Below are 21222 nucleotides of genomic sequence, written 5' to 3'. Positions count from 1 at the left end.
GGGTGTCAAAACGAATTAATATTGTTTGGGTTAATTATAAATAGGGATGGTTGGATTTTGGATAATAAAATTATTAGTCGATATGATGTTGGATAAGATTTTGATTTGAAAGTGAGGTTACTCAATTCTCCAAACTGTTTATATTATAATCGATTTAAGTGCGAAATCTAAGTAAAGAGTAATCATAAATTATTTATGAATCTTATAACTAAATGTGATAAGAAAGAAATAAAATTTTATCTAAATCATTTGCTGTACATGTAACAGGCCACATTTGGGGTGCTATATTGGGTATTTAAAGTCTACATTTGTTATCCATTTTATATTTTGACTTAATAAGCTCATTATTAGTGTAGTAGGGATTCTTACGAAAATGGATAGATTTTATTCGGGTGTCAAACAAATTAAATTTATTTTAGATAAATATAAATAAATATGGATAAATTTTAGATAATAAAATTAATATCCAACATAGTTTTCAAGAGGATTTTGATTTCAGTGTTATGATATTCAATTCTTGTTTATATAATAATCGATTTGAGCACGAATACTCAAATAAGGAATAATCTTAAATTATGAATCTTATAAATAAATATGTTAAAAAAGAAATAAAATTTTATAGTAAATACTTTGCTCTACATGTAACAGGCCACAGATGGAGTTTAGCGCCATATAAGGCTTTTAAAGACTATATTTGATGTCCATTCTATATTTTGACTTAAGAAGCTCATTATAAGTAGGAATGAAAATGGACGAGTTTTAATCGGGCGCGACACCGAATTAAATCCGATTAATGTTGTTTTGGATAGTTATATATGGATATAAGTAAGTTTTGTATAGTAAAATTAACATGTGATCGAATTTTAGAAAGAGTGCTAATTGAGGGTTAGAATACCCGTTACTTGAAAATTATTAATCGATTTGGGTTCAGATACCCGAATAAGAACTTTACTAAATTATAAATCTTATAAATAAATAAATAAATGTGATAAAATAAAAATATGACCTTATAGTAAATTCTTGGCTCTACAAGTAATGGGCCACAGTTGGTGATTACTGATTAGCACCATATTGGACTCTAAAATCCCTGGCTCATACTATATTGAATTAAAAAGCTCATCATCAGAATCCCGATTTCATCGGCAAAGGTCAAGGAGGGTTACAATAGTAATTTCATCTATTCAATCGCACCGCTCCAGCTCCTCGGCTTCAAGAAAACGCGCGTTTCGCGTCTTAGGAAGAATAAAACCCTTCGGAATAAAGGAGAACAAAAAAAAAAAAAACTCAAAAGTCACAGTCGGGAAAGAGTCTCTTTCCTCTTCCAAAAACCCTCCCCTCCTTTTTCCCGCCAACTACCCTTTTTTTCGCTGTGAAAATCTCTCATTAGAACGGCCATGGTTACTTCCAGAGATGTTCAAGAGATCGTATCCAAGCTCTCCTCCGATAAAGCTAAAGCTCGAGAGGTAAAACCCTTCTACAGTTCTACTTACTTTCTTTACTGTGTTCTCGTTTCATTTCCCTGAGAAAATGATCGAAAAACGAGTAGAATCGAACTCTAATTTTCTTTTTATTTCATTTTTTCTTTGGTCATTTGCTCCGGTTTTCACCGATGAAGGAAAATCCGAAGAAAAGGAAGACATTACGATTCTAGCTTTTTTTTTTTTGGTTCGTTTCCATATATAAAATGGCATACTAATTTGGGAGTAATGGTTTAACCGACTCAAAGAAAGGCCATTCTATTAGCGTCATGATTTTTTTTTTTTACTTTCTCACATTTCTAGTGAACCAAACATGATTTTCTTATTTTCTCGCAATTTCTAGGACAAAACAAGAGCTTTTCTGTTTACTTTTCGGTTAATTTTGGTCCAGAAAAAATAAGAAAAACAATTGTATCGTGCCAAACAATCTGTCAGTTTTGTATTTTATTTTTTATTTAGTTCATTTACTTGATAACTAACCGAACTTGTTTTGGTTTTTTGGTCGGACTTGTATATTTTTCTTGCAATTTCAGGAAGGAATAAAGTTGTTGAATATGTGGTTAGAGGGAGAAAGATCAATCGGATTTTGTAAATTTTTTGGACAGAATACTGCAAAACTTAAACCAAATGAAATTCCTCAGTGTAAGTTCAATGTCTGTTAGTTTGCTTATGTTTTTGACATGCTTTCCTAATGTGTTGCACAAAAATTGTTGAAAGGGAATTGACATTCATTATATTGTTGTCTACAGCTGAAACATGGCCATTTCTTATTAAATTGCTTGCACAGTGTGTGTCATTGGAGATATCAACAAGCAAGCGCCGGCCACCTAAGTTAACTTTTGCAAAAACTCTTCGAATTGTCATTCAACGTGCAGAAGATACTAAGTTTTCAGGTAATTGACTGAGTGATTTGGTTCCCATATGATTTATATAGGAGAAAATTGTTTACTTGCATCTTTGTGTTATCAACAACTGGGTGGTCTTACATTCCTTAACTCAAAGGGTTGCCATTTTTCAGTCAGGTAGATAGATATTTATATACTCTAGGGAGATACTTGGTGAGTGAAATCTTTCTTAAAATTAATGCCAGCCAATATAAAATGTGGCCAATCCAACCAAGAATGGAGACTAGTCAAACTACCTTGCTAATACCTAACAGCCACTGAAAACAAACCCTAAAAGTTTTTCCTAAGACTTCAGGAGACATCTAGTTATGCCTATGGTAGTCCATATAAATTTTGAAACTGCACATTGACAGACTACAATAAAAAGTTTTGTGCAGGTTCTCAGCAATTTGTGCTTTCACCTTTTGTTAAAATCTTATATTGATATATCACCATTTCCCATGTCAGGAAACATGCTTCCTTTGTTGTCCGTGGTTAAAACACTTTTTAGTCACATATGGGATGTGCTAAACAATGTTCCAAGCTTTCAATCAGAATATGGGATTATATTACGACATCTTTTGGTGGTCAGAGACTACCGATTTCATATGAGGAAGCACATTTACTCCTGTGAGTTTTATGTTGTTTATACTTGAGGCACATATCTTTTCCTGTTTTAATGTTGGCAATCCTTGTTTGGAACTCTTTAGTCTTCTCTAATTTATTTTAATGCTTTTGGCTAGGTTTTATCATTTGCTACATGGAAAAGGTGGAAACAACCTTGACTGAGAAAAGTAACACTCAATGTAGTCAGAAAGAGGAAATCTTTCGCAGCATTCTAACGCTTCAAGCTCTTCTAGAAAATCCTCCTGGAGATTTCCCAGATAACCTTAGGGAAGACATTGTGAAGGGGTTTGTTAAGATATTTTCTTATATAAGGTACACAGTTGATGGAGCCTGCTTGCTTTCAATTCTATTTTGCCTTATTGCTGCTTTATGCCAATTATTCTCTGTAGTGTTTGATATTGAGCTAATAGTTACTGCTTTCCCTTGTTGTACATGTTCAGAGATGAGGGAAAAGTTTCACGCAAGCTAATTGAGTGTATTAACACATATTTGTTGAAGGATGGTCCAAATTTGAGCAGTCAATCCTTAGAGATCCATAATGCAATACAGCAATTTGTTTTTCATTGTTGGCTGATAACTCATGATAAGGGTCTTAAGGTTAAACTTTTCCAATTTTTGAATTAAACTTGATTTTATAGATTGTATCTTATATATTTTTTTTCCTTCTGCAGGATGCACTTGTTCACTATGCAAGGTTGCAGCTACATTTAATTAGAGGTGTAAATGATGGGAGTTTCTTGGTTGAACAACTCTTGGACGTCATATGTAAGGAACTAGATCAAAGCAATTTATCTATTCCTGTTACTTCTTGGTGAGTGCTTTTAATCTCTATTCTATTCCTTAAACAACTCAAACACCCCCTCTCCTACACCCCCCCCAAAAAAAATTGTTTTATCTACCAGTTGTTTGTTCTTGCTTTGATGGATGGTCATGCAAGAAACATTTAGGAGTGATGGAGCCAAGGATGAGAAGTTTGGAACCTTGAGTAGTTCGCAGTACAATTTGGTGGAGCTTGCGGCACTAGTATTATATCGGGTATTCTGCTCTCATGCTTAGTATCTAATAGCTGCATTTTACAATTAGAAATGGTGCTGTTTTTATGTGAAACCTGCATAATAATTTAGGTTGCCGCATTTTTTTGTCGAATTTTAAAATTGAGTTTCTGGTTCGAGTGTTGTTGATACACTTTAAATAATTATTGTTGAAATTGCCAACATTTTGTCAAGTTTTAATGGTTGAATTTTGTTAAATTTTAATGACATTCTTAATGTCATATGACTCAGGCATGTGCCAATAAAAGCAGAGCAACATCAAATGAAAAACGAGTTAAAAGGGAGAGTACCGCTGCCCGTCTAAAGGAGGCACTTATGAAAGGAAAATGGTTATGGTATGATTAACCTAAAAAAATTACTTTTTTACCATATATCCTTGAGTGGATTGCAAGTTGATTACTTTTTTTTTCATCATAGTGCCATATTAGATATCACATTTTTAAATAGTTTCATTTAGAGAATATGTTTTATACACATATATTCACGTTGATATGGCACTGATGCTTCTGCTGCTGTGGGAATTTGCTCAATGGTGCCTTTGTGATCTTTTAATTTACTGCCATTTAGTTTTAATCCCTATCAGGCTATCTCTTTTTTTCTTGTAACTAAGAATTCATTGAGTCTTTTATTTTATATACTTGGAATGTTCTTGTTGTGAACTTTGAATGATCAGTTGTGAATACTTGATTTTACTGCCGTACCCCAGTGACTACTTAATTCTACTTAAAAAACTGTTTGATAACTTTGCTGTGGAATCAGGGTTACAATCATATCTGTTTTTGCAATGCATTTTTCTTGTGCCTTTTACTTCATTGTATGGTTGCTTTCTTAATGTTTCAATATGGACATTTAACTTCTTCCTCTACTTCGAGTTCATTGACTTTATTTTTTCTTCAGAGTTCTTGCAACTCACCTTTTTGACTGAGTAGAAGTCTATATTAATATATTTTTTGTAGTCCTCGACATTTTTCCTTTAGGAAGGGAGGGTGGGGGGGGGGGTGGGGGCTTATTAGACTCTGTTAAATGGTAGGTTTGGTGATTAGGTGCTAAAGAGTAGGAACTAGGGTTTTGCATTAATTGTATGATATTCTACTATAATGATGGTTTGATTTAATGATATTTGATAATATGCTTCCATCATTGCCAGAGTCTGTTGAAGATATCTTGTGTTAATATTACTGTAGCTTTCTAAATATGTTCAGTGCTGCTCAATCTCAATGATTTGTTAATATATGTTTATCTTCAACATAATGGCACAAGTTCCTCTTGTTGTATTTTCTGTAAACAATAGTGTGTTAAATTGAGCTGCATGGGCTTTACCACAGGAATGTGGCATTTTGTTATCTCATTCATAACTACTACACTCGCATTAGTAAGGATCTTCTTGTCTACTGGTTTGAAGGCATTTGTTCGAGCTTTGAAAGGTAAATCCAGCATCTTGTAAAGCTTGTCTTGTTTGATTGAATATATTATCTTTTTTGACTTTTTCTTTCTTTTTGGTAGCGTATTGGTACATGAAAAAGTTGTGCCTTCATATGGTTTCTTTGTTCTTCCTGGCAACACCTTGAAAGCAGTGTGGGAATTTTACTTGCATTATTCTCAGTACAAGTGCAATACAGGGACACATGCATAAGCAAGTGCATGCATGCGCCTTTGTACTCACATGCATAAAGATGTTCCCACTTGAGTATTTCTAAAAGTAGATTTGAGTGACATTATATATATATATATATATATATATATATATAAATTAGTGGATTTGCCTTTGTGAGTTACTGCACCATTCTGCAAAAACATTCCATGTCTCTAAGGGGATCCCCATTGATTAGAATTTGAGACTCCATTTTGGATCTTGGGTTCAAAATCCTAGGATGGAAGGGGTCGGATTTATGGGATGGGAGAGGCTACCTTCTGTTGTGTAACTTAAAATTCCTGTGTACAAAAAACCAAAAAAAGACTCTTCTATGTTGAGGTATCATCTACTAAAGCCTTGCATGTTGAGGTTTATGCATCATATTTAGGAATTTTCTGGTTGATTATTGACAAATATGCATGATCTCTAGTTGCTTGAGGAAACAATTTGTGGTATTTTTCTTAATATTTGTGAACCATAACCTGCCATTATTTTTATTGAACTTTTTTGTTGGATTAAAATGTTGTATATGTTGCAGAATTTTGAATGATGCAAATATGGGGCATGCTTATGATGGTTTGCTGTGGACTTTGCGGTACACCCTTTGGACAACAAAGTTTTTGGATTGCTGTTTCTTTAAAATTTTCTTGATTCTGCATATTTCGTCTTCAAATTTCTTAAATTCCTTGCTTGGTTCATCTTATCAGTCATATTTAACTTGTAATTAGAGTTCTCTCTTCCTCTTCCTCTTCCTGTCTGTCTTTCCTTTGAGCTTATACATTTTAGTTACATGCATCTAAAGGAGTCTGCAGGAACTTTCTTCTGTAGCACTGCTTTCAGATGCTCAAGTGGAGATTTCATTGAGGTCATCTTTTTCCTCAAAAGAGGTATCGTTTTCTTCTTACCCCTCTTTTCTTTTGGGATAGTTTTCTCTATTCTGTCATGCACACATTTTGGCCGTTGATTTGTTAGAAAAATAGATCCTCATAAATTTCAATTTGGCTTATGTGTAGCAATTGGGAAACAGCAGCCTACTCCTGCCATATGGCTTGGTTGTTTTGAGTGTTGTTATCCCAAATTTTTTAAGTTTAGAATTTGACGTGGCTTTATATTTAGGTTGGGCTTCATCTATTGCTGACCGGTTTTTGTTTGGATGCTCAACATTGAGTTCCTTGGTTTTTTGTGTTGCTTGTTGCCCTTATTGGTTGTCGATTCATTAGATTTACTTGTTTAAGTTTTTAGTATTGGGTCTAAAACTTATGTGTGTGTTAAGTTGTATTCTTCTATGTGCTTAAATTTAGAATTTGTTGTGGTTTATGTTTGGTTAGGCTTTGCCATTGCCAACTGGTTTTAGGTTGGATGCTTACCAGTTTCTAGGCATTGCCTTGGGTCGGCTGCCTCATCGTGTCTGTCATGTGGGCTTGTAGAGCTGAACTTAACAGAAACTCTATCTTGTTTTTGTGGATATTATTTCTCTCATTCAGGATGTGCTACTTGAATTTACCATACTCAGAAAGCCAAACTGAAGGAAGTTTGCCATAAGTATGTGTTGTTGTCATTCACCATGAAGTGTATAATTAGAGTTTCATGCTACTGTTTGAATAATAAGACAGCTGTTTGGGAATGACCTGAAAAATCCTGGTTTATTCCAAAATGGTAGGTGTTAAGAGTTCCCTATAGAAACCATGCTCATTTTCCTAGTTTTCCAGGCATTTGTTGTGTGTAGAAGTTAGTAGAAAACACCAAAATGACTGAGAATAATTATATGGAGATATGCTGAACTTTTTCTAACTTTATATATGGGGACGACTATTGGACAATGTTGTATTGTGTAGTCAGTCCTTGTTATTCAAATTTGCACTTATTTTTTGACCTGTCCAAATTCTTTGCGCATAATAATACACTATAACCATGGTACAGTCCTGAAAAAGACTATCAATTTGACTAGTTGGCTTGTTTCATCAATTATTTCTTTTGCTTGATTGTCCTTGTTGAGTGAGTTCTCTTACTTACGATTGTTTGACTTGGTGGTTGACAAACTCTGCAGTTTGATTGTGGTTGGCAATTAATATGGAGCCATCTTATGCATGCATTGCCAACATTTAGCAATGTAACCCCTGTAGTAAGTTCTGTCTATACCTTTCTCTCTGGCACTTTTTTTCCATAAGTTGGTTTAATGCTTTGTTTTCATCACTTGTTCATTAATGCACTGAATATGTGTTTTTTGTTTTTCCACTGAATAGCACCTCAATGCATTAAGGTTTCCTTTTTTAGAGAAATGTAAAGTGACTTTTGAGCCTGCTAGAACGTGCTAATATCAAGAAGCCTCTACAACAGTTGAAATCATTTTTTTTTTGAAAGGCGAAACAATTGAAATCAATAATTGATATAATCATTTGTTACTATTTATTCTCGTCATTATTTTCGGAGTTTTGTAATTGGGTCTATGTCCCAATGCATTTGCAATGAGTGAGTTTCAGATTCTGTGCTTTTTGAGGTTAGAATGAGCATTCTTATTTGGAAGCAGTTTCAAAATGATCAAGAATTAGTTGTCACTAATGAAATTTTATGCAGCAGGATTGTGGTTAGTTAAATTTTCTGGTTTTGATTTAAGTTTTTAGAATCCAAGATGCTCACCCTCAAATTGATTCAGTAGTATTATTACTTAATTTAAGCTCTGTAAATATGGGTCTAGTCTATTGTTGTAATGCTAGGATATAATCTAAGATTAAGTTTCCTGCCTGTCTTAAGTTTCAAGTTCTCTGTTGTGCTGTCTATCTCATTGCATGGATGCCTTCTACTACTTATTCTTCCCAAAAGTTAGTGGATATACATATGTTAGATCTTCCAATTGAAGGGTGTGGACAGAACTGGATATCTATATGGATTAGTGGAAACTGAGTATAGAAGCTTCAAAACTAACAATGTTTGGTACAGTAGCTGCTCTTTGCAGGCACAGGCTGCTGCAGTTCAATTCCACTGAACTCTTGTCATTCTTATTTCTTTCACTGGTAGAGGCAAAAAGGGTTATATATCTTCTGCTGTTGTTAAAAGAAACCAGTCCTTTCTGCATTTTTACTTAACCGCCTCTGTTCTTAATTCAGCTGAGGAATTGTGAATGCTTCCTACTTACAGATGTATTTTGTGAAAATTTATTAAAAAATAAACCTACCCCAGAAACCGCTTATACGTTTAGAGGAAACTCTTTTTACTTCTTTTGAGAAAGTTTTTTCTAGTCTTTGTTTCTTTACAAGTGGGATCCTGTTTGGCTAAAGGATAGCTTTGTAGACAGCTTAGTTAGTCGTTGCATGAAAAATAAAACGGGAAGCTCCTGCTAATCCAATTCACTAGTTTACTTGTATCCTGAGCTGCTATAAAGTTCTGAATTCTAGAATGTAACTAGGAAAGGGTCTGCTCTATGTTGCAGAGTCCTCTTATTTTCCTTCAAAAAACAAATTAATTAAGTAATTAATCTAATATTTTTATTTAGTGATATTTACAAATTATAAAGTTTACGTGACTTATCATAAAATTTTTTCAACTGATTATGATTTTATCATATTTTGAGTTAGTACAATATTTGACCAAATGTCATAGTTTTGGATAATACTTAGAAAAAGAAAAAAAAAGATAAATGATGGGAAAATGAGAAAATTAGAAGAAATTGATATAATAGGGAAAAAAGATTCAAAGTTTTCATTGCATCTATTAGATAAAACTTCTTCACATACCTGTACATTTATCATTATGTCTTTCTTCTTATCTTTTTCATTTAGTGATTCGGACTAGTCAGCCTTGAGAACTACGTTGGAGAACTTATTTTGTATTAAATGGCTACTTTACCATTATTGGGGTTTACACTAAACTTTTGTCATGCTTGGTTTACTAGGGGTATTGAAATTAGAAGTACATGGAATTTTGGTATCCTTGTCCAATAGCCTTCTTGGAGAAAAATGGCATTCAAATCCATCTAATCCTAATTTGAAAATTAAACTGCATGCTAGAATACAGAGAATTGTTGTTTGGAGATCTTTTTCATTGAAAATTTTAAAAGGAGTAGAAATATCATTTGTGTAACCTTCTTTTTGGGCTTCACTCTGCTGTTAAGTTTTTGCTTGGATTAATTTGTTTATTCATGCAGGTTGATGCTGCTCTGGCGCTCCTTGGAAGCATTATTTCAAATGTGAGTGCTATTCTACATTCCAATGGCCTATCAGTTAGTAAGAGAGTGCTGTATTATGATTTAAATTTAATTTACTAAAACTAATCTATTATCCTTCCCTTATTTAATTGTTCTTATGTTCTTTACTTATGATTTCTGTCTTTAGGATTTAACAAACACATGTGTTGTGCCCCATGATATATGGGATCTTCAGTTATTCAAAGGAATGCCGTCATTGTAAGTGCTCTTGTACTTTTAACTTAATGAAAAGATTTTTGTTAGGTGACTTTAATGAAAAGGTGAATAATATTCTAGCTCAACTTGTGATAAAAAGCTATTTTAGGTGTTTGTCTTTCCTAAAGTTTGTCATACGTCTTTTAGTATTAGTCATCACTTAAAGAAGGCATACTGCCCAAGGATAAGAAAAATTTACATGCTTGAGAGATAAACTTGCTTCAATTTTTTTGGCTGTAATGGTAATTCTTAGAATGGAGGGAAGTTAATGCTAGAGCATGTAAAAATCTCCAGCTCTCCTAGTTGAAATCTTGAATTTCAACTGTAATGAAGGATATTTGCTAAGATATATCCTTATCTGTCTAAATATCATTGTGTTGCATTGCAACATTTTCTACTTCATCTGGATGCATGTAACTGTTTGTAGTGGATATTAACGTCATCATTTGTCAATTAAAATATCAATTAAAATAGAACAGAATCTGAAATTTTTTGTGCATGTCAGAAAGCTGAAGTGATGATTAAGAAACTAGTAAAATAATCCCAGTTGATACTGGAAATTCTCTTCCTTTATCTTTCACCATTTCTCTTTTTGAGGAACCTGATGTGCTTTATTTAATTGTGTGGCTGTTATGTTAATCTAGGTTTGCTCTGTACTTCATTGCATGTTATTTTTCTCGGAACGGTTCTCAAGTAAGTGGCACAGACTGGTATCTTTAGATTTTCAATTATTACACCACAATTGCTTTCACTGTCTCTATATGCTGGTTGAGTACTTGTCTGTTATTTTTCATTTAGCTCATATTATATTAGTCAGATACCTACTAGATTCATTTTCACTCCAATAGTATGCATGGGAGTTTGCTGTTTTTCTTTTCGTTAAAATTCGAGAGAAATGATGTGTATACGGTACTCTCTTTGGGAAAGAAACAAATTAATAAAAGAATCTTTGTCAAATATCCTGCCAACTTTGGTTGAATAGAATAAGATTTATCACCTTTTTTTATTTTAAGCTGGAACTGTAGCTGGCATGGCATTGTTTGTTTTACTATGCTAAGAATGGGGACTGTGATTTTATATGGAATCTGTCTTAACCTAAATTGTTTTCTTTTGGGTTTTGGGATCACACTGAAGGTCAACTTTGGATAAGCACAGATCATGTTATCAAGTCTGAAAGATATTTTATGTATTTTATTGGCCATCTCCTGGATTTTTGCAGGGTGACCTTCGAGACATTTTACATCTCCGGAAGTATCTCTTAAGAGCAACTTTGGGCTCTCTCAACTGGAACGTATGTTGCTCTGATTCCTATACCACTACTGTCCTTTGATTGGCATAATTTTTAATGTTATTTGTGGCCCCTTTAGAGTGAGCATAGAAGTCAGAACTTTTAGATTGTTGTTTATTTTTTCTTTCTTATTTATTGTTTTGATTCGGGAGTAGGGAAATGGCTCTGTGTATGTGTTGGGAGAAAGGGGGTGGGTTGGGGGAGGGTAGCTATCCTTCCTTTCTGTTGATTTGTATCCAAGATTGATTTCTAGTTTAGCGAGGCTGGCTGTGATTTCTAGACTTGTTGTCAGAGTCTCCTCTCTAAGAACCTTCATTCCTAGGAGAAACATATTTTTATGATCTTAAGTCACTCTCAAGCTAAAGTTTCTTTATTTATTGTGGCTCAGAGTGTTGTCTTTTAGGCATCTTGCCACTTGTATGTGGAAGCAAGTATGCTTGATCCTCTTCCATACTGCTTTTGTCTTTCTTTAGTTCAATTTAGGTGAGTGAATTTGTGTTGGGTTTCCTCCGCCCTTAGGCCATTTGTCAGTAGGCATAATGGCATGGATGGTTTTGAGGATTCCCATGTGCCTTTTTTCTTGAAATTTATTGACTGCTGCAAGTCAACTTCCTTTACTTCCCTTGGATCTTTTGTTGGGTTATGCAAATTGTCCATCTATAGAGTTCCATAGTTGGTTATTTGGTGCACTCAAGTTTTGTGCAATCTAGGATCTTTTGTGGGTTATGCAAATGGTTTATTTATAGAGTTCAATTAAAAGTTGGTTCTTTGAAGTTTGAAATGCACTTCAGTTTGGTGCATTCTTGGTTTCAATTCTGTGCTTGTAGAAAATTTTAAGTTGAGAAGAAGTTTGTTTTGTGTGGAATTTTTGGTTGTTGTATAATTTTATTTGTCTGTTGAGAATGAAAATGATATCAGGTTTATACCATGTTCGTGGTTGGTTTTGGCATTTCTTAAGTTTATCCATTTGCAGCAAGATGGACTATCAGAAATCTTAAGTTTTCTTTATTTATTGAATGCAGGAGTCTTCCTTACTAAACGACCGCATGGTATTATTGTTACCAGCAGCTGTTTATGCTCTTTGTGCTGGTTGTGAGCATTTTACTCATTGTTATGAAGAAATTCTCCAGTTAAACTCTTTTGTGGATACTACCGAGGTTGCAGATGATTGGATCAAGGTATGTTATGATGGTTGATGTTTTCTTGTTTTGGCTTGACATTTGAATCTTACAATTATAGGTTTAGTGTCTTCTGATACATTGAAATTGGATCATGTTTGTAGATTGATGAATATGATCATGAAAGGCAGCTTGAAAATTTTGAATGCTCTGTTGAGGTTCTTGCAAATATTGATTTGGATTCAAATGTTCAGGTCCTGGGCTTGTTATTGTCAAAAGCATTCTTAATATTCAGGTTTATATGATTTGTTAGTTCTGATTGATTTCAATAAACTTTCAGATTTCCCCATCTCAATTCCATCAAAGTGTATGTCTTCCTCGACAGTTGAGAGAGCCACTTCTGCATGAAATGGAGGCCCATATTTTGGGTGTTTTAGCAGATCACAAGGCTGAAAAGAAGCCTCCGTCTGATGTCTTCATCATATGTGCTTTACTATCCAATTTAATATATGGATTATATTTAACAAGGTTTGTATTATCTTCTTAACCATGTTTGATCATCGTTTAAGCTAGTCGTCATCAGCTTTTCTCTGCTGATGTTTTATTTGTTCAAGCAGCCATGGAAGTAGAAATTACCTCATTTTATGTTATGTGTTGTAGAAATTAAAACCTGTTCTTGATCTTTCTCCTATTATCTTAATCCTTTAGGTTCAGTGATTACTGAGTGTGATATTAAAGGCCCTTTTTACATAGCAGTAGAGTTCAAATCTTGCGTTCCTTTGTTTGAGTTAATAATTAACTTTCAGTACACTGCATATGTTGGACTTTGCTATCTTGAAACAAAGTTTATATAAAATGTATTTTAGACTGTGCTGATTCCATAGAAGCTTGACAGGCATGTATGTGGTTTGACATGTTAGAGATTAAAACTTATTAATTGGTTCTCATGCAACAATTTGAGTATTTTTTGAGTGGATTCTTTGTAATGCACGTTACTTTGAGCAATTTCATTTACTTTACAAGGAGGGGCATATGTAAAATTCTGAAAGGTAGTTTTGGTAATTTAGTTGAGTCTAGTGTTTCTAGGAGTTTCGAAGAGTATTGTGTGTTAATGTAATTTCATATTTAGGCTTCTGACTACTTGGAAGTCAAGGAATTGTTCAAGAGTTCCTCTTAGTGCCAGTCTCCTGTCTACATTATAGTTGGCTTATGGTTAATGAAATTACAAGTTAATTGTTTGCTTGAGTGCATGGTTGTACTGTGCATTAACTCCATTTTTTTTTTTGTCTAATTGTTCTCATTCTCTTTTATCAATGTTCTCTAAGTATTGTTACCGTTGCATTCTTCAAATTAAGCCCTTCCTGAATCTTCTATCCCAAAGCCTATTCCTCAAAATCGTAGAACCTTGTCCTACCATTGAGCGAACAAGCTCAATTTACAGCCCTATAACTATAAAAATAGTTGTTGCCTATATTTCCTGCAACGTAGTGTCCAGTTTCACCAACTAAGAAGGGCTCAAAATTTTGAACTTTTCCTTCCTGTATGGCCCGAAAGAAGTTGTTGAACTTTGACATTTCATCCCTACAAACAGAAATCTTAATATATCAACAGCAAACTATGCCGTTATCCACCATATAGGATTGGCAATATGGGTCATAGTGCAGCATTATGCTTTATTCAAGACCATATTCTCAGTGAGCTCTGTAAAAATAAGGTCCTTTCTATAGTTTCGGTCAATGTCTCTTTGGTCTTAATATCTCTAATTTTCTTAAATCTAGTCCACTGCATAACTAGGTGGATAGACTTTCACACATTCTTCCTGTTCCAGTTAAGTTTCTGTTGTTTTAGCTTGTTAATCAGGTAAACGGCTAATTCAGTTGGCAGAATTTGTGAAACTTGCCCTTTTCCAGTGAATTTTTTGTTTGACCTTGTCTATTTCATAGACAGCCAATTTGTTTCAAACTTTTCTTCTACCAAGATGGTTTATTATTTGCTAGGGTGAGTTAATACTTGAATGCTAGACCAGTCGTGCCCTTAAGTTCCTTCCATTTAGGGTGAGAAATTTTTCTCTGTTCTTTTTGTAAATTTTCTCTATGGATGGTGCCCAATCTTGTTTGATCTTTCACTCTTTTGGAGTGTAACTGTGCATTTTAGAGATTTAACCACAGTTTTCTTTTAAAAACTTTTTATTCATTTACTACTTATCTTTTCCTATCATCTATTCCTTTCTTCTTCCACTCTTTTATTGATGCTTCATATGCATTCTTTATGCCAGGGAAAGAGAAGAAGTTTCGCCATTTCTCTCAAAATTGGGCCATTGTTTGTTAGAACTGTTGAATTATGCTGTTAATGTAATTGAAAAAAACAATAATGACTTAAGATCTCTTGGATTTTTGGGCTTTACCTCTGGCTTTAACCAAAAAGGTGCTGTTGTTGCTTCATTTAGAAGCTTCGTTCTTTGCCCCCTTTTCACCCAAAGGAAAGATCAAGATGCTCTGGATGTTGAACTTTATGATGCTGTAAAAAAATCCTTGGAAAGGCTTCTGAAGGCATTTGCTAAACTGTATGATGAATATACTAAATTCGTAAGTAACCTTCAGTCTGAGATGCTCTCATCAGATTCTTCTGGATCTGATTCTTCTGTACAAATTTCAAACCATATGGATAGCAATAAAGGTAGGATCATGGACATGGAGTTGGATGTGAATGAGGATGCTAAAGATGTAGATATTCTGACATCTGGGGGAAAAATTCCCGCTGCTGGAGCGTTCTCTGCAGTGAAGTGGAAGTTGGGTATGGTATCACTAATGTCAAGTTTCTTCTCAGTCTTGCACAGAAAAACATGGGATGTCCTGTTCAACCTCATGGAGAAAGAACTTGACTTGAAGGTAAGCTAGTGCGTAGTGTTATTATTCTGCGTGTATCTCATCCTGCATTTTCTGCATTTTATTGGTTCTATCTTTTCTATTATAATTTCACTTCTCAATGCATTCAGGTGTACGAGAATATTTTGTGGAATCTTTGTCGACATCTTCACTCGTTATCTTCTTCAAAGCTTGCAGATCTGGTATGGAAAATGTCTGGTTGATGATTGTTAGTAATTTAATCCGGAAATTCTGGAAACTATTTATAATAGAAACAATAATAGGCTGCAAATGCACCCAAGCATTTATTTCAGTTGTTGGTGCATGATCCGCCTGCTCAAATAGATGTATTCAACTTCCCCCCTTCTTTTTAAATATAAATAACAGCCTGCTTAATGCTCATGCCTTTTTAGTAGTTTGTTTATCTTGTCCACAATTCTAACATTCCATTTTTCCTCTAGGTCAATTTAATAAATAACAGGATCAGAATGCAAGTTAGTCTGAAGCTTGATAGTTTTAATGTTCTAGCTGCAATTTCTTGTTTGCTTGATACCCTACTATCTTTGGACATCGGAAAGGATAAATATGGTGCCCTAGCTTTGGAAGAAAGAGAAGCTAAACAGGTATGCCAGAATGTTATATTATGTTTGTTTGTTTGTTTTCTTTTTAATTATTGGAGTTTATATGCTTGATTGGAAAAATAATGATGATAGTTTTTTTAATATTTGTGTAAGAGATTGAATTTTGAGGTAAATTGCTAGTTTTGGTTCAGATATAATACATCCATGATTTGAATGGAGCAGCCTGTGTAGATTTGGGTCAAATATGCCACAATTTTCATCGTTCATTAATGAATGAGTTATTTAGTCTAGTATTGTGTTGAATTTCAGATATCTTAAGCTGTTCTTAAACCAACCTGAGCTTGCACTAGGTTGACCCAAAAGCAAGATCGACCTGGAGTATAACTTGATTTCTATCTGCTAGTAGAGTAGAAATGTGGCAAAAAGTCATATCCAAATTGACTTGAAAAGATTATGATTGAAACCTAATCAACCTGAAAGTTGAAACCTGAAATGACCCAATCTACCCTGCTGCACCTACCGTCACCTCTACTGCTGGGGTAAGTGCAGCACTAATCTATTGCAAAAAGTCAATTCATTGCAATATGAATGAGCTAACTTATTTTTGGGTGCCAGCTTACTCTTGTTAGATTATATGTGTGTGTGTGTGTGTGTGTGTGAGAGAGAGAGAGAGAGAGAGAGAGAGAGAGAGAGAGAGAGAGAGAGAGAGAGAGAGAGAGAGAGAGAGAGAGAGAGAGAGAGAGAGAGAGAGAGAGAGAGAGAGAGAGAGAGAGAGAGAGAGAGAGAGAGAGAGAGAGAGAGAGAGAGAGAGAGAGAGAGAGAGAGAGAGAGAGAGAGAGAGAGAGAGAGAGAGAGAGAGAGAGAGACCTTAACATCGTGTCACTTGGTCATAGTTTGGATGAAAAATTTTCATGTGAAAGTATTGTATTTCGCTCACAGACTGCTTTGTCCACCTTTTCTAATGTGATAAATCCTGATTGTAGCAACGTGCTCTTATTAAGTGACATGAGTATTTTGTGTATTGCGGACATTCTGTTTTGACTATGTGTGCAGCTCCCTATTTGTAATTGAGTATTCAAAGATGTGTTTCCTTTGCTGCAAAATATAATACCTCGTTCAACAATTTGTTTCTTTATGGTTATGATGAGATTGGCCAGGAGATTATGTCCCAACCAGTTTGTTTTTACTTGATATTGCTTTGCAGTCCTTGACATATCTTGGGGAGCTGGTGAACAAAGTTGCGGAATTTGATTTTCTTGACTGGTTTGGTCGAGTCAAATTGATTGACTGCATTTGCAATTTTATTTTACTCAGTCCCGAGATTGGTCAGGTGATTATTTGTGGATCCTTCCCTTATATGTTGGCACTTATGTTTCCTGGGCTCAGGTTGGAGAGAAAAGTACATGTTCTTGCTCACTTAAAATCTTAAATGTAGAAGACAAATGTAGTGCTGATATGATTTTTATTTACTTTATATATGATGTGGGAAATCTAAAAACTTATAGGTCATCAGCAATGTGAGGAAACTCTCTTCTTGATGAGAAACAATTTGAATCACTTTAGTGCATTTGGTCAACTACTTTATTTAAGAGGGAAATTGCATTTAATTATTTTTACTCTTGAGACATATAAACATACTTCTGAAGTATTTATGCCTCCTGGACGCATGTTATTGCTCAATTCATTTTTCTATTTTTTATGATTGTAGTTTTCATCACTGTCTCATTTGCTTTAGGACATCAGAGAATATTTTGTTCTTATTAAGTTATTTTAATTCTCTCTCTCTCTACATGCCACTATATGGGGCCATTGTTGCTGCTGCTATGAATATTTACAGACAATGATTGAAAAGCTACTTTTGATGCTTCAAGATCCTGATTATCGAGTTAGGTTCTTTCTAAGTAGACGAATTGGTGTTCTATTCCAGACCTGGGATGGCCATGGAGAGCTCTTCCATGATATTTGGTGAGTTTCTTGAAATGTATTTGATTGTGTGAGAGGCTCATCTAACCATAAGCTTTTCTGACTTTGTATGTTGGAGATATGTCACATAAATCATGGTTAGTTCTTATTTTTCAACTTTGTTCTGATGCACATGCCAGTAATTTTGCCTTTTATTTCTGTTAATTTGAGTACATAAGTATTAATTGTTTTGCTAAAGGTGAAGTTTCAACACTTATTTTCTATTGTTGCAGTTATTGACGCTGTTATGTTCCTCTGTGTCTTTTTATTTCTCTACCTTAATGATATGATAGACTTCATCATTTTATGTTTTGTCTGTTTTTTTGACACACTTTAAATTTTCTCAATGGCTTGCCCTTTCTTATTTTCTTTCATGGATGTGTATATGCTTATTTAGTTACTATTATGATCATATTTAAATTTTTATTTTTCCTTTTCATGTTTGTGCCAAGCTAATAAAACAAGGTATTTTTTTTTCTGTTATCATTAATGCTCATTAATGCTCTCTGTTCATTAGTTATTCAACTTCGGATAAATTATGTGTTGGACCTCCTCCCGCCTTTGTGATGTTATCATCTTTCCTTAGTGTTTTGTCATGGGCAAATCCCTATCGGAATTGACCTAAAACGGACAACCTTTTTGTGAATTGCAACAAATGCATATACTTTGTTTTTGTGTGTAATACCTTTCGGAGGTTTTGAGAAGAGAGAATATGGTTTGAGTTAGGTTTGGGGTTTTGGAGACTGCTGCTATAATTATCTTCTACATCATTAAACTTTCTTGCTTTTCTGTTAGGGTGATGTGGGCTTTGAGAAAACTATATTGACCATATTGATTTTGCTTTTGGAAAATTTTAGTTGATTGTTTCTTCATCTTCTTTAATTTGCTTTTAGGTTTATGAGATTGTCTAAACAATGTTTACTTTGAACTTCTGAGGGATATTGAAACTGAAAATAGATGAATCTGAGCATCTCTGTGTCATTCTGAATATTAGCGTTACTTCAAAAGTATTTCTAGTTCTATTTTATATTGGGAATTATTGTAAAGGGTATATTATCTTATTGTACTCTATAATTTTAATAAATACATACTACCATATGGGTAGGTTCTCTAGTTCTCTTCAATCTATCTTCTCTCTCCATTAACATGTATGGAAGTGATCCTTAATTATCAAATATTAACACATCAAATCTTAACACTTAACTTGATTGTTTTTGCAGTTCCAACTTTGGTGTTGAGTTGGTGTTTTACTCAAAAGAAAAACTTGTTACAGCTAGGGAAGTCCTTGCCGCTGGTCCACAACCTTGTCCAAGAGTTGAAACTGTTATTATTACCCTTATGCAACTTGCTTTGCATAGTGAGAAAATTGAATTAGAGGTATGATATGTGTATTTGGTCTCTTACCGTAACACTTGCAGTTATTGAACCATCTATATAGGATTGATAGGTCAAATGTGCAATTTAAAAAACTCAATGCTTGTATTCATTTAATATGCAGGCTGTTTTCATGATGTGTGCAGTTTCTGCCATTGATCCTAGTCAGAGGTATAATATTCTACCCTTTTTTTTGCAATTTTTTACTAATCATAGTTTTGTTCCTTGAACTGGTAATCCTTTTGCTGCAGGGAATTGGTTACTGCAGCACTCGATAATCTATCAAGAAACCTACAGTATATCTCGAGAATGATGGTGTGCAAATTTCTTTTCTTTTGATAAATTATGATTGTCCACATGAAACAGTGATGGTTTGGATAGTTGAAAAGGTTTATGAATATGTTCTTCCTTGGATTGTTTAAAAGAAATCAGGGTTTTTATTTTTTATTTTTTAATCTGGATGTTTTTTGGGGCTTGGTTACTGAGAGTTATTGAATTTCCGCTATCTGGAACTTCATTGGCTTTAACTTTGTAGAATTTTCTTTCTCTGCAGTACTTGGAAGAACTCATTGGATCCATTCTCTTTTGCTGGGTTGCTTGTGGTGTCAGCATAGCTGCTCTTGTGGAGGTAATTTATCTGTTAGCTTCTTATCGGATTCTGTTCTGATTGAACGAGACACAATGATGTCTTTTGTATTTAATCAAGTATGCCTTTTCAGAATTCGTATGTTGTATTGGTTTTGTTGTTTTAACAGCATTTATGCTTTTAGATAGTCTTAAAGATCTTTAAAATATTCAAAGGCGATACTTTTATGTTATTTAACAATGTTGCTAATTGTTGCTCCATCAGCTGTCAGCTTGATTTGAGTTTTCTCTATCTCTTATCATATATGTTAACGCTGATAAACTATAGAAGTTACTGAATATTTTGGAGTTTCATCTGTCTCAATCATTGAGTTGCATGTTTAAATCAGTTTCATTGATTATGTGTTGTAATCTTAGCTAATATCATTCTAATAGTGTTACTTTATTTGCATTCAATTATTAAACTTGAGAAGTATGTTCTGGTTGTTTATTTCCTTATGTTCGTTGTTTTTTCCATATATAATAATTCTTTTCAATTTTTTTCAACTTCTTTTTCCTTCTAAAGGAAAACATTGGCTGATCACTGAGTGGTTATTCTTTGCAGATACGACAACTTTTTGTATCAGATGCTGAACCTAGTTATTTCCTGCCATATTGTTTCAATTGGCTTCTTCCAGCTCTAGTTCTTCATGAGGACAACTCTAACCTGAATTGGGTTGCTAAGGTAGGAGCAAATTCATTGTTCTATAACTTTTCTGGTTTCAGTAAATAAAGAACTTTAAGGTTTCGAATAACATCAAAATTTTGTTAAATACTAGTTAGAAATCTTTGGGTAATGTCAATAATTTATCTTCCCTTTAGCAAGAAATTAAGGTTTATAGGTTGTCTTTAGTTGGGTCAGTCTGGTTTTTGCTTTGTTTCATAGATATACTGGTCTCTTAATGCCATCTCTTCTCTTTTCTACTTATGCACTATCTTGTGTTTTACTGACATGTTTAGTTAATTGCAGATTGCTGGCCAACCTTTGCCTGATATGGTTAAAGATCATTTTGTGCCAATTTTTTCAGTTTGTATGACACTGCATTGCAGTAAGAGCTCTGGGTGTGAGAAGGGAGCAGTGGTGCTTCGGAATTCTATTTTGCATTTGGCTGAGATTTCTGAGAATGAAAGAGATAAACTCATCAAGAAAAATATGGTATGTTCCTTGCAGGTTTGTGATAAATCTAATAGTTTGAGTGTGATTAAAAAATTAGGTGCACCATCTTTAAGTTGGTTTTTGCTTATGACTACAAACACTCTGCAGGATCCTTTGAGGAAAATTTTGTTATTTCATAAACTGTTTTACTGTATATATGGAGACATCAGTAATGTTTCCTCAAG

The 21222-nt window shown here is 34.1% G+C and overlaps 1 protein-coding gene across 3 annotated transcripts in view; it reads left to right on the top strand.

The window, feature by feature from the left end:
* The window catches only part of LOC18603913 (serine/threonine-protein kinase ATM), a 45889-nt gene continuing 25933 nt past the window's right edge, over window positions 1267-21222 (top strand). For 2 of the 3 annotated variants that reach the window (XM_018117926.1, XM_018117925.1), the window contains exons 1-31: window positions 1267-1463; window positions 2012-2120; window positions 2228-2371; window positions 2831-2992; window positions 3106-3301; window positions 3430-3586; window positions 3661-3800; window positions 3937-4024; window positions 4273-4376; window positions 5367-5465; window positions 6213-6269; window positions 6477-6561; window positions 7722-7796; window positions 9816-9857; window positions 10003-10073; window positions 10715-10763; window positions 11290-11361; window positions 12381-12536; window positions 12641-12730; window positions 12817-13004; window positions 14752-15364; window positions 15472-15543; window positions 15802-15963; window positions 17126-17251; window positions 17759-17886; window positions 19104-19260; window positions 19382-19428; window positions 19509-19572; window positions 19811-19885; window positions 20447-20566; window positions 20852-21037. In XM_018117926.1, coding sequence (XP_017973415.1) covers window positions 1395-1463; window positions 2012-2120; window positions 2228-2371; window positions 2831-2992; window positions 3106-3301; window positions 3430-3586; window positions 3661-3800; window positions 3937-4024; window positions 4273-4376; window positions 5367-5465; window positions 6213-6269; window positions 6477-6561; window positions 7722-7796; window positions 9816-9857; window positions 10003-10073; window positions 10715-10763; window positions 11290-11361; window positions 12381-12536; window positions 12641-12730; window positions 12817-13004; window positions 14752-15364; window positions 15472-15543; window positions 15802-15963; window positions 17126-17251; window positions 17759-17886; window positions 19104-19260; window positions 19382-19428; window positions 19509-19572; window positions 19811-19885; window positions 20447-20566; window positions 20852-21037 — 3903 coding nt within the window. In that variant the 5' untranslated portion in view covers window positions 1267-1394. The remainder of the gene's footprint in view (window positions 1464-2011; window positions 2121-2227; window positions 2372-2830; window positions 2993-3105; window positions 3302-3429; window positions 3587-3660; window positions 3801-3936; window positions 4025-4272; window positions 4377-5366; window positions 5466-6212; window positions 6270-6476; window positions 6562-7721; window positions 7797-9815; window positions 9858-10002; window positions 10074-10714; window positions 10764-11289; window positions 11362-12380; window positions 12537-12640; window positions 12731-12816; window positions 13005-14751; window positions 15365-15471; window positions 15544-15801; window positions 15964-17125; window positions 17252-17758; window positions 17887-19103; window positions 19261-19381; window positions 19429-19508; window positions 19573-19810; window positions 19886-20446; window positions 20567-20851; window positions 21038-21222) is intronic. The other variant, XM_018117927.1, reaches the window with a different exon arrangement.

Source organism: Theobroma cacao, chromosome 3, assembly GCF_000208745.1.
Source record: "Theobroma cacao cultivar B97-61/B2 chromosome 3, Criollo_cocoa_genome_V2, whole genome shotgun sequence".
Lineage (NCBI taxonomy): Eukaryota > Viridiplantae > Streptophyta > Magnoliopsida > Malvales > Malvaceae > Theobroma > Theobroma cacao.
This window is presented reverse-complemented; position numbering and strand designations above follow the sequence as displayed.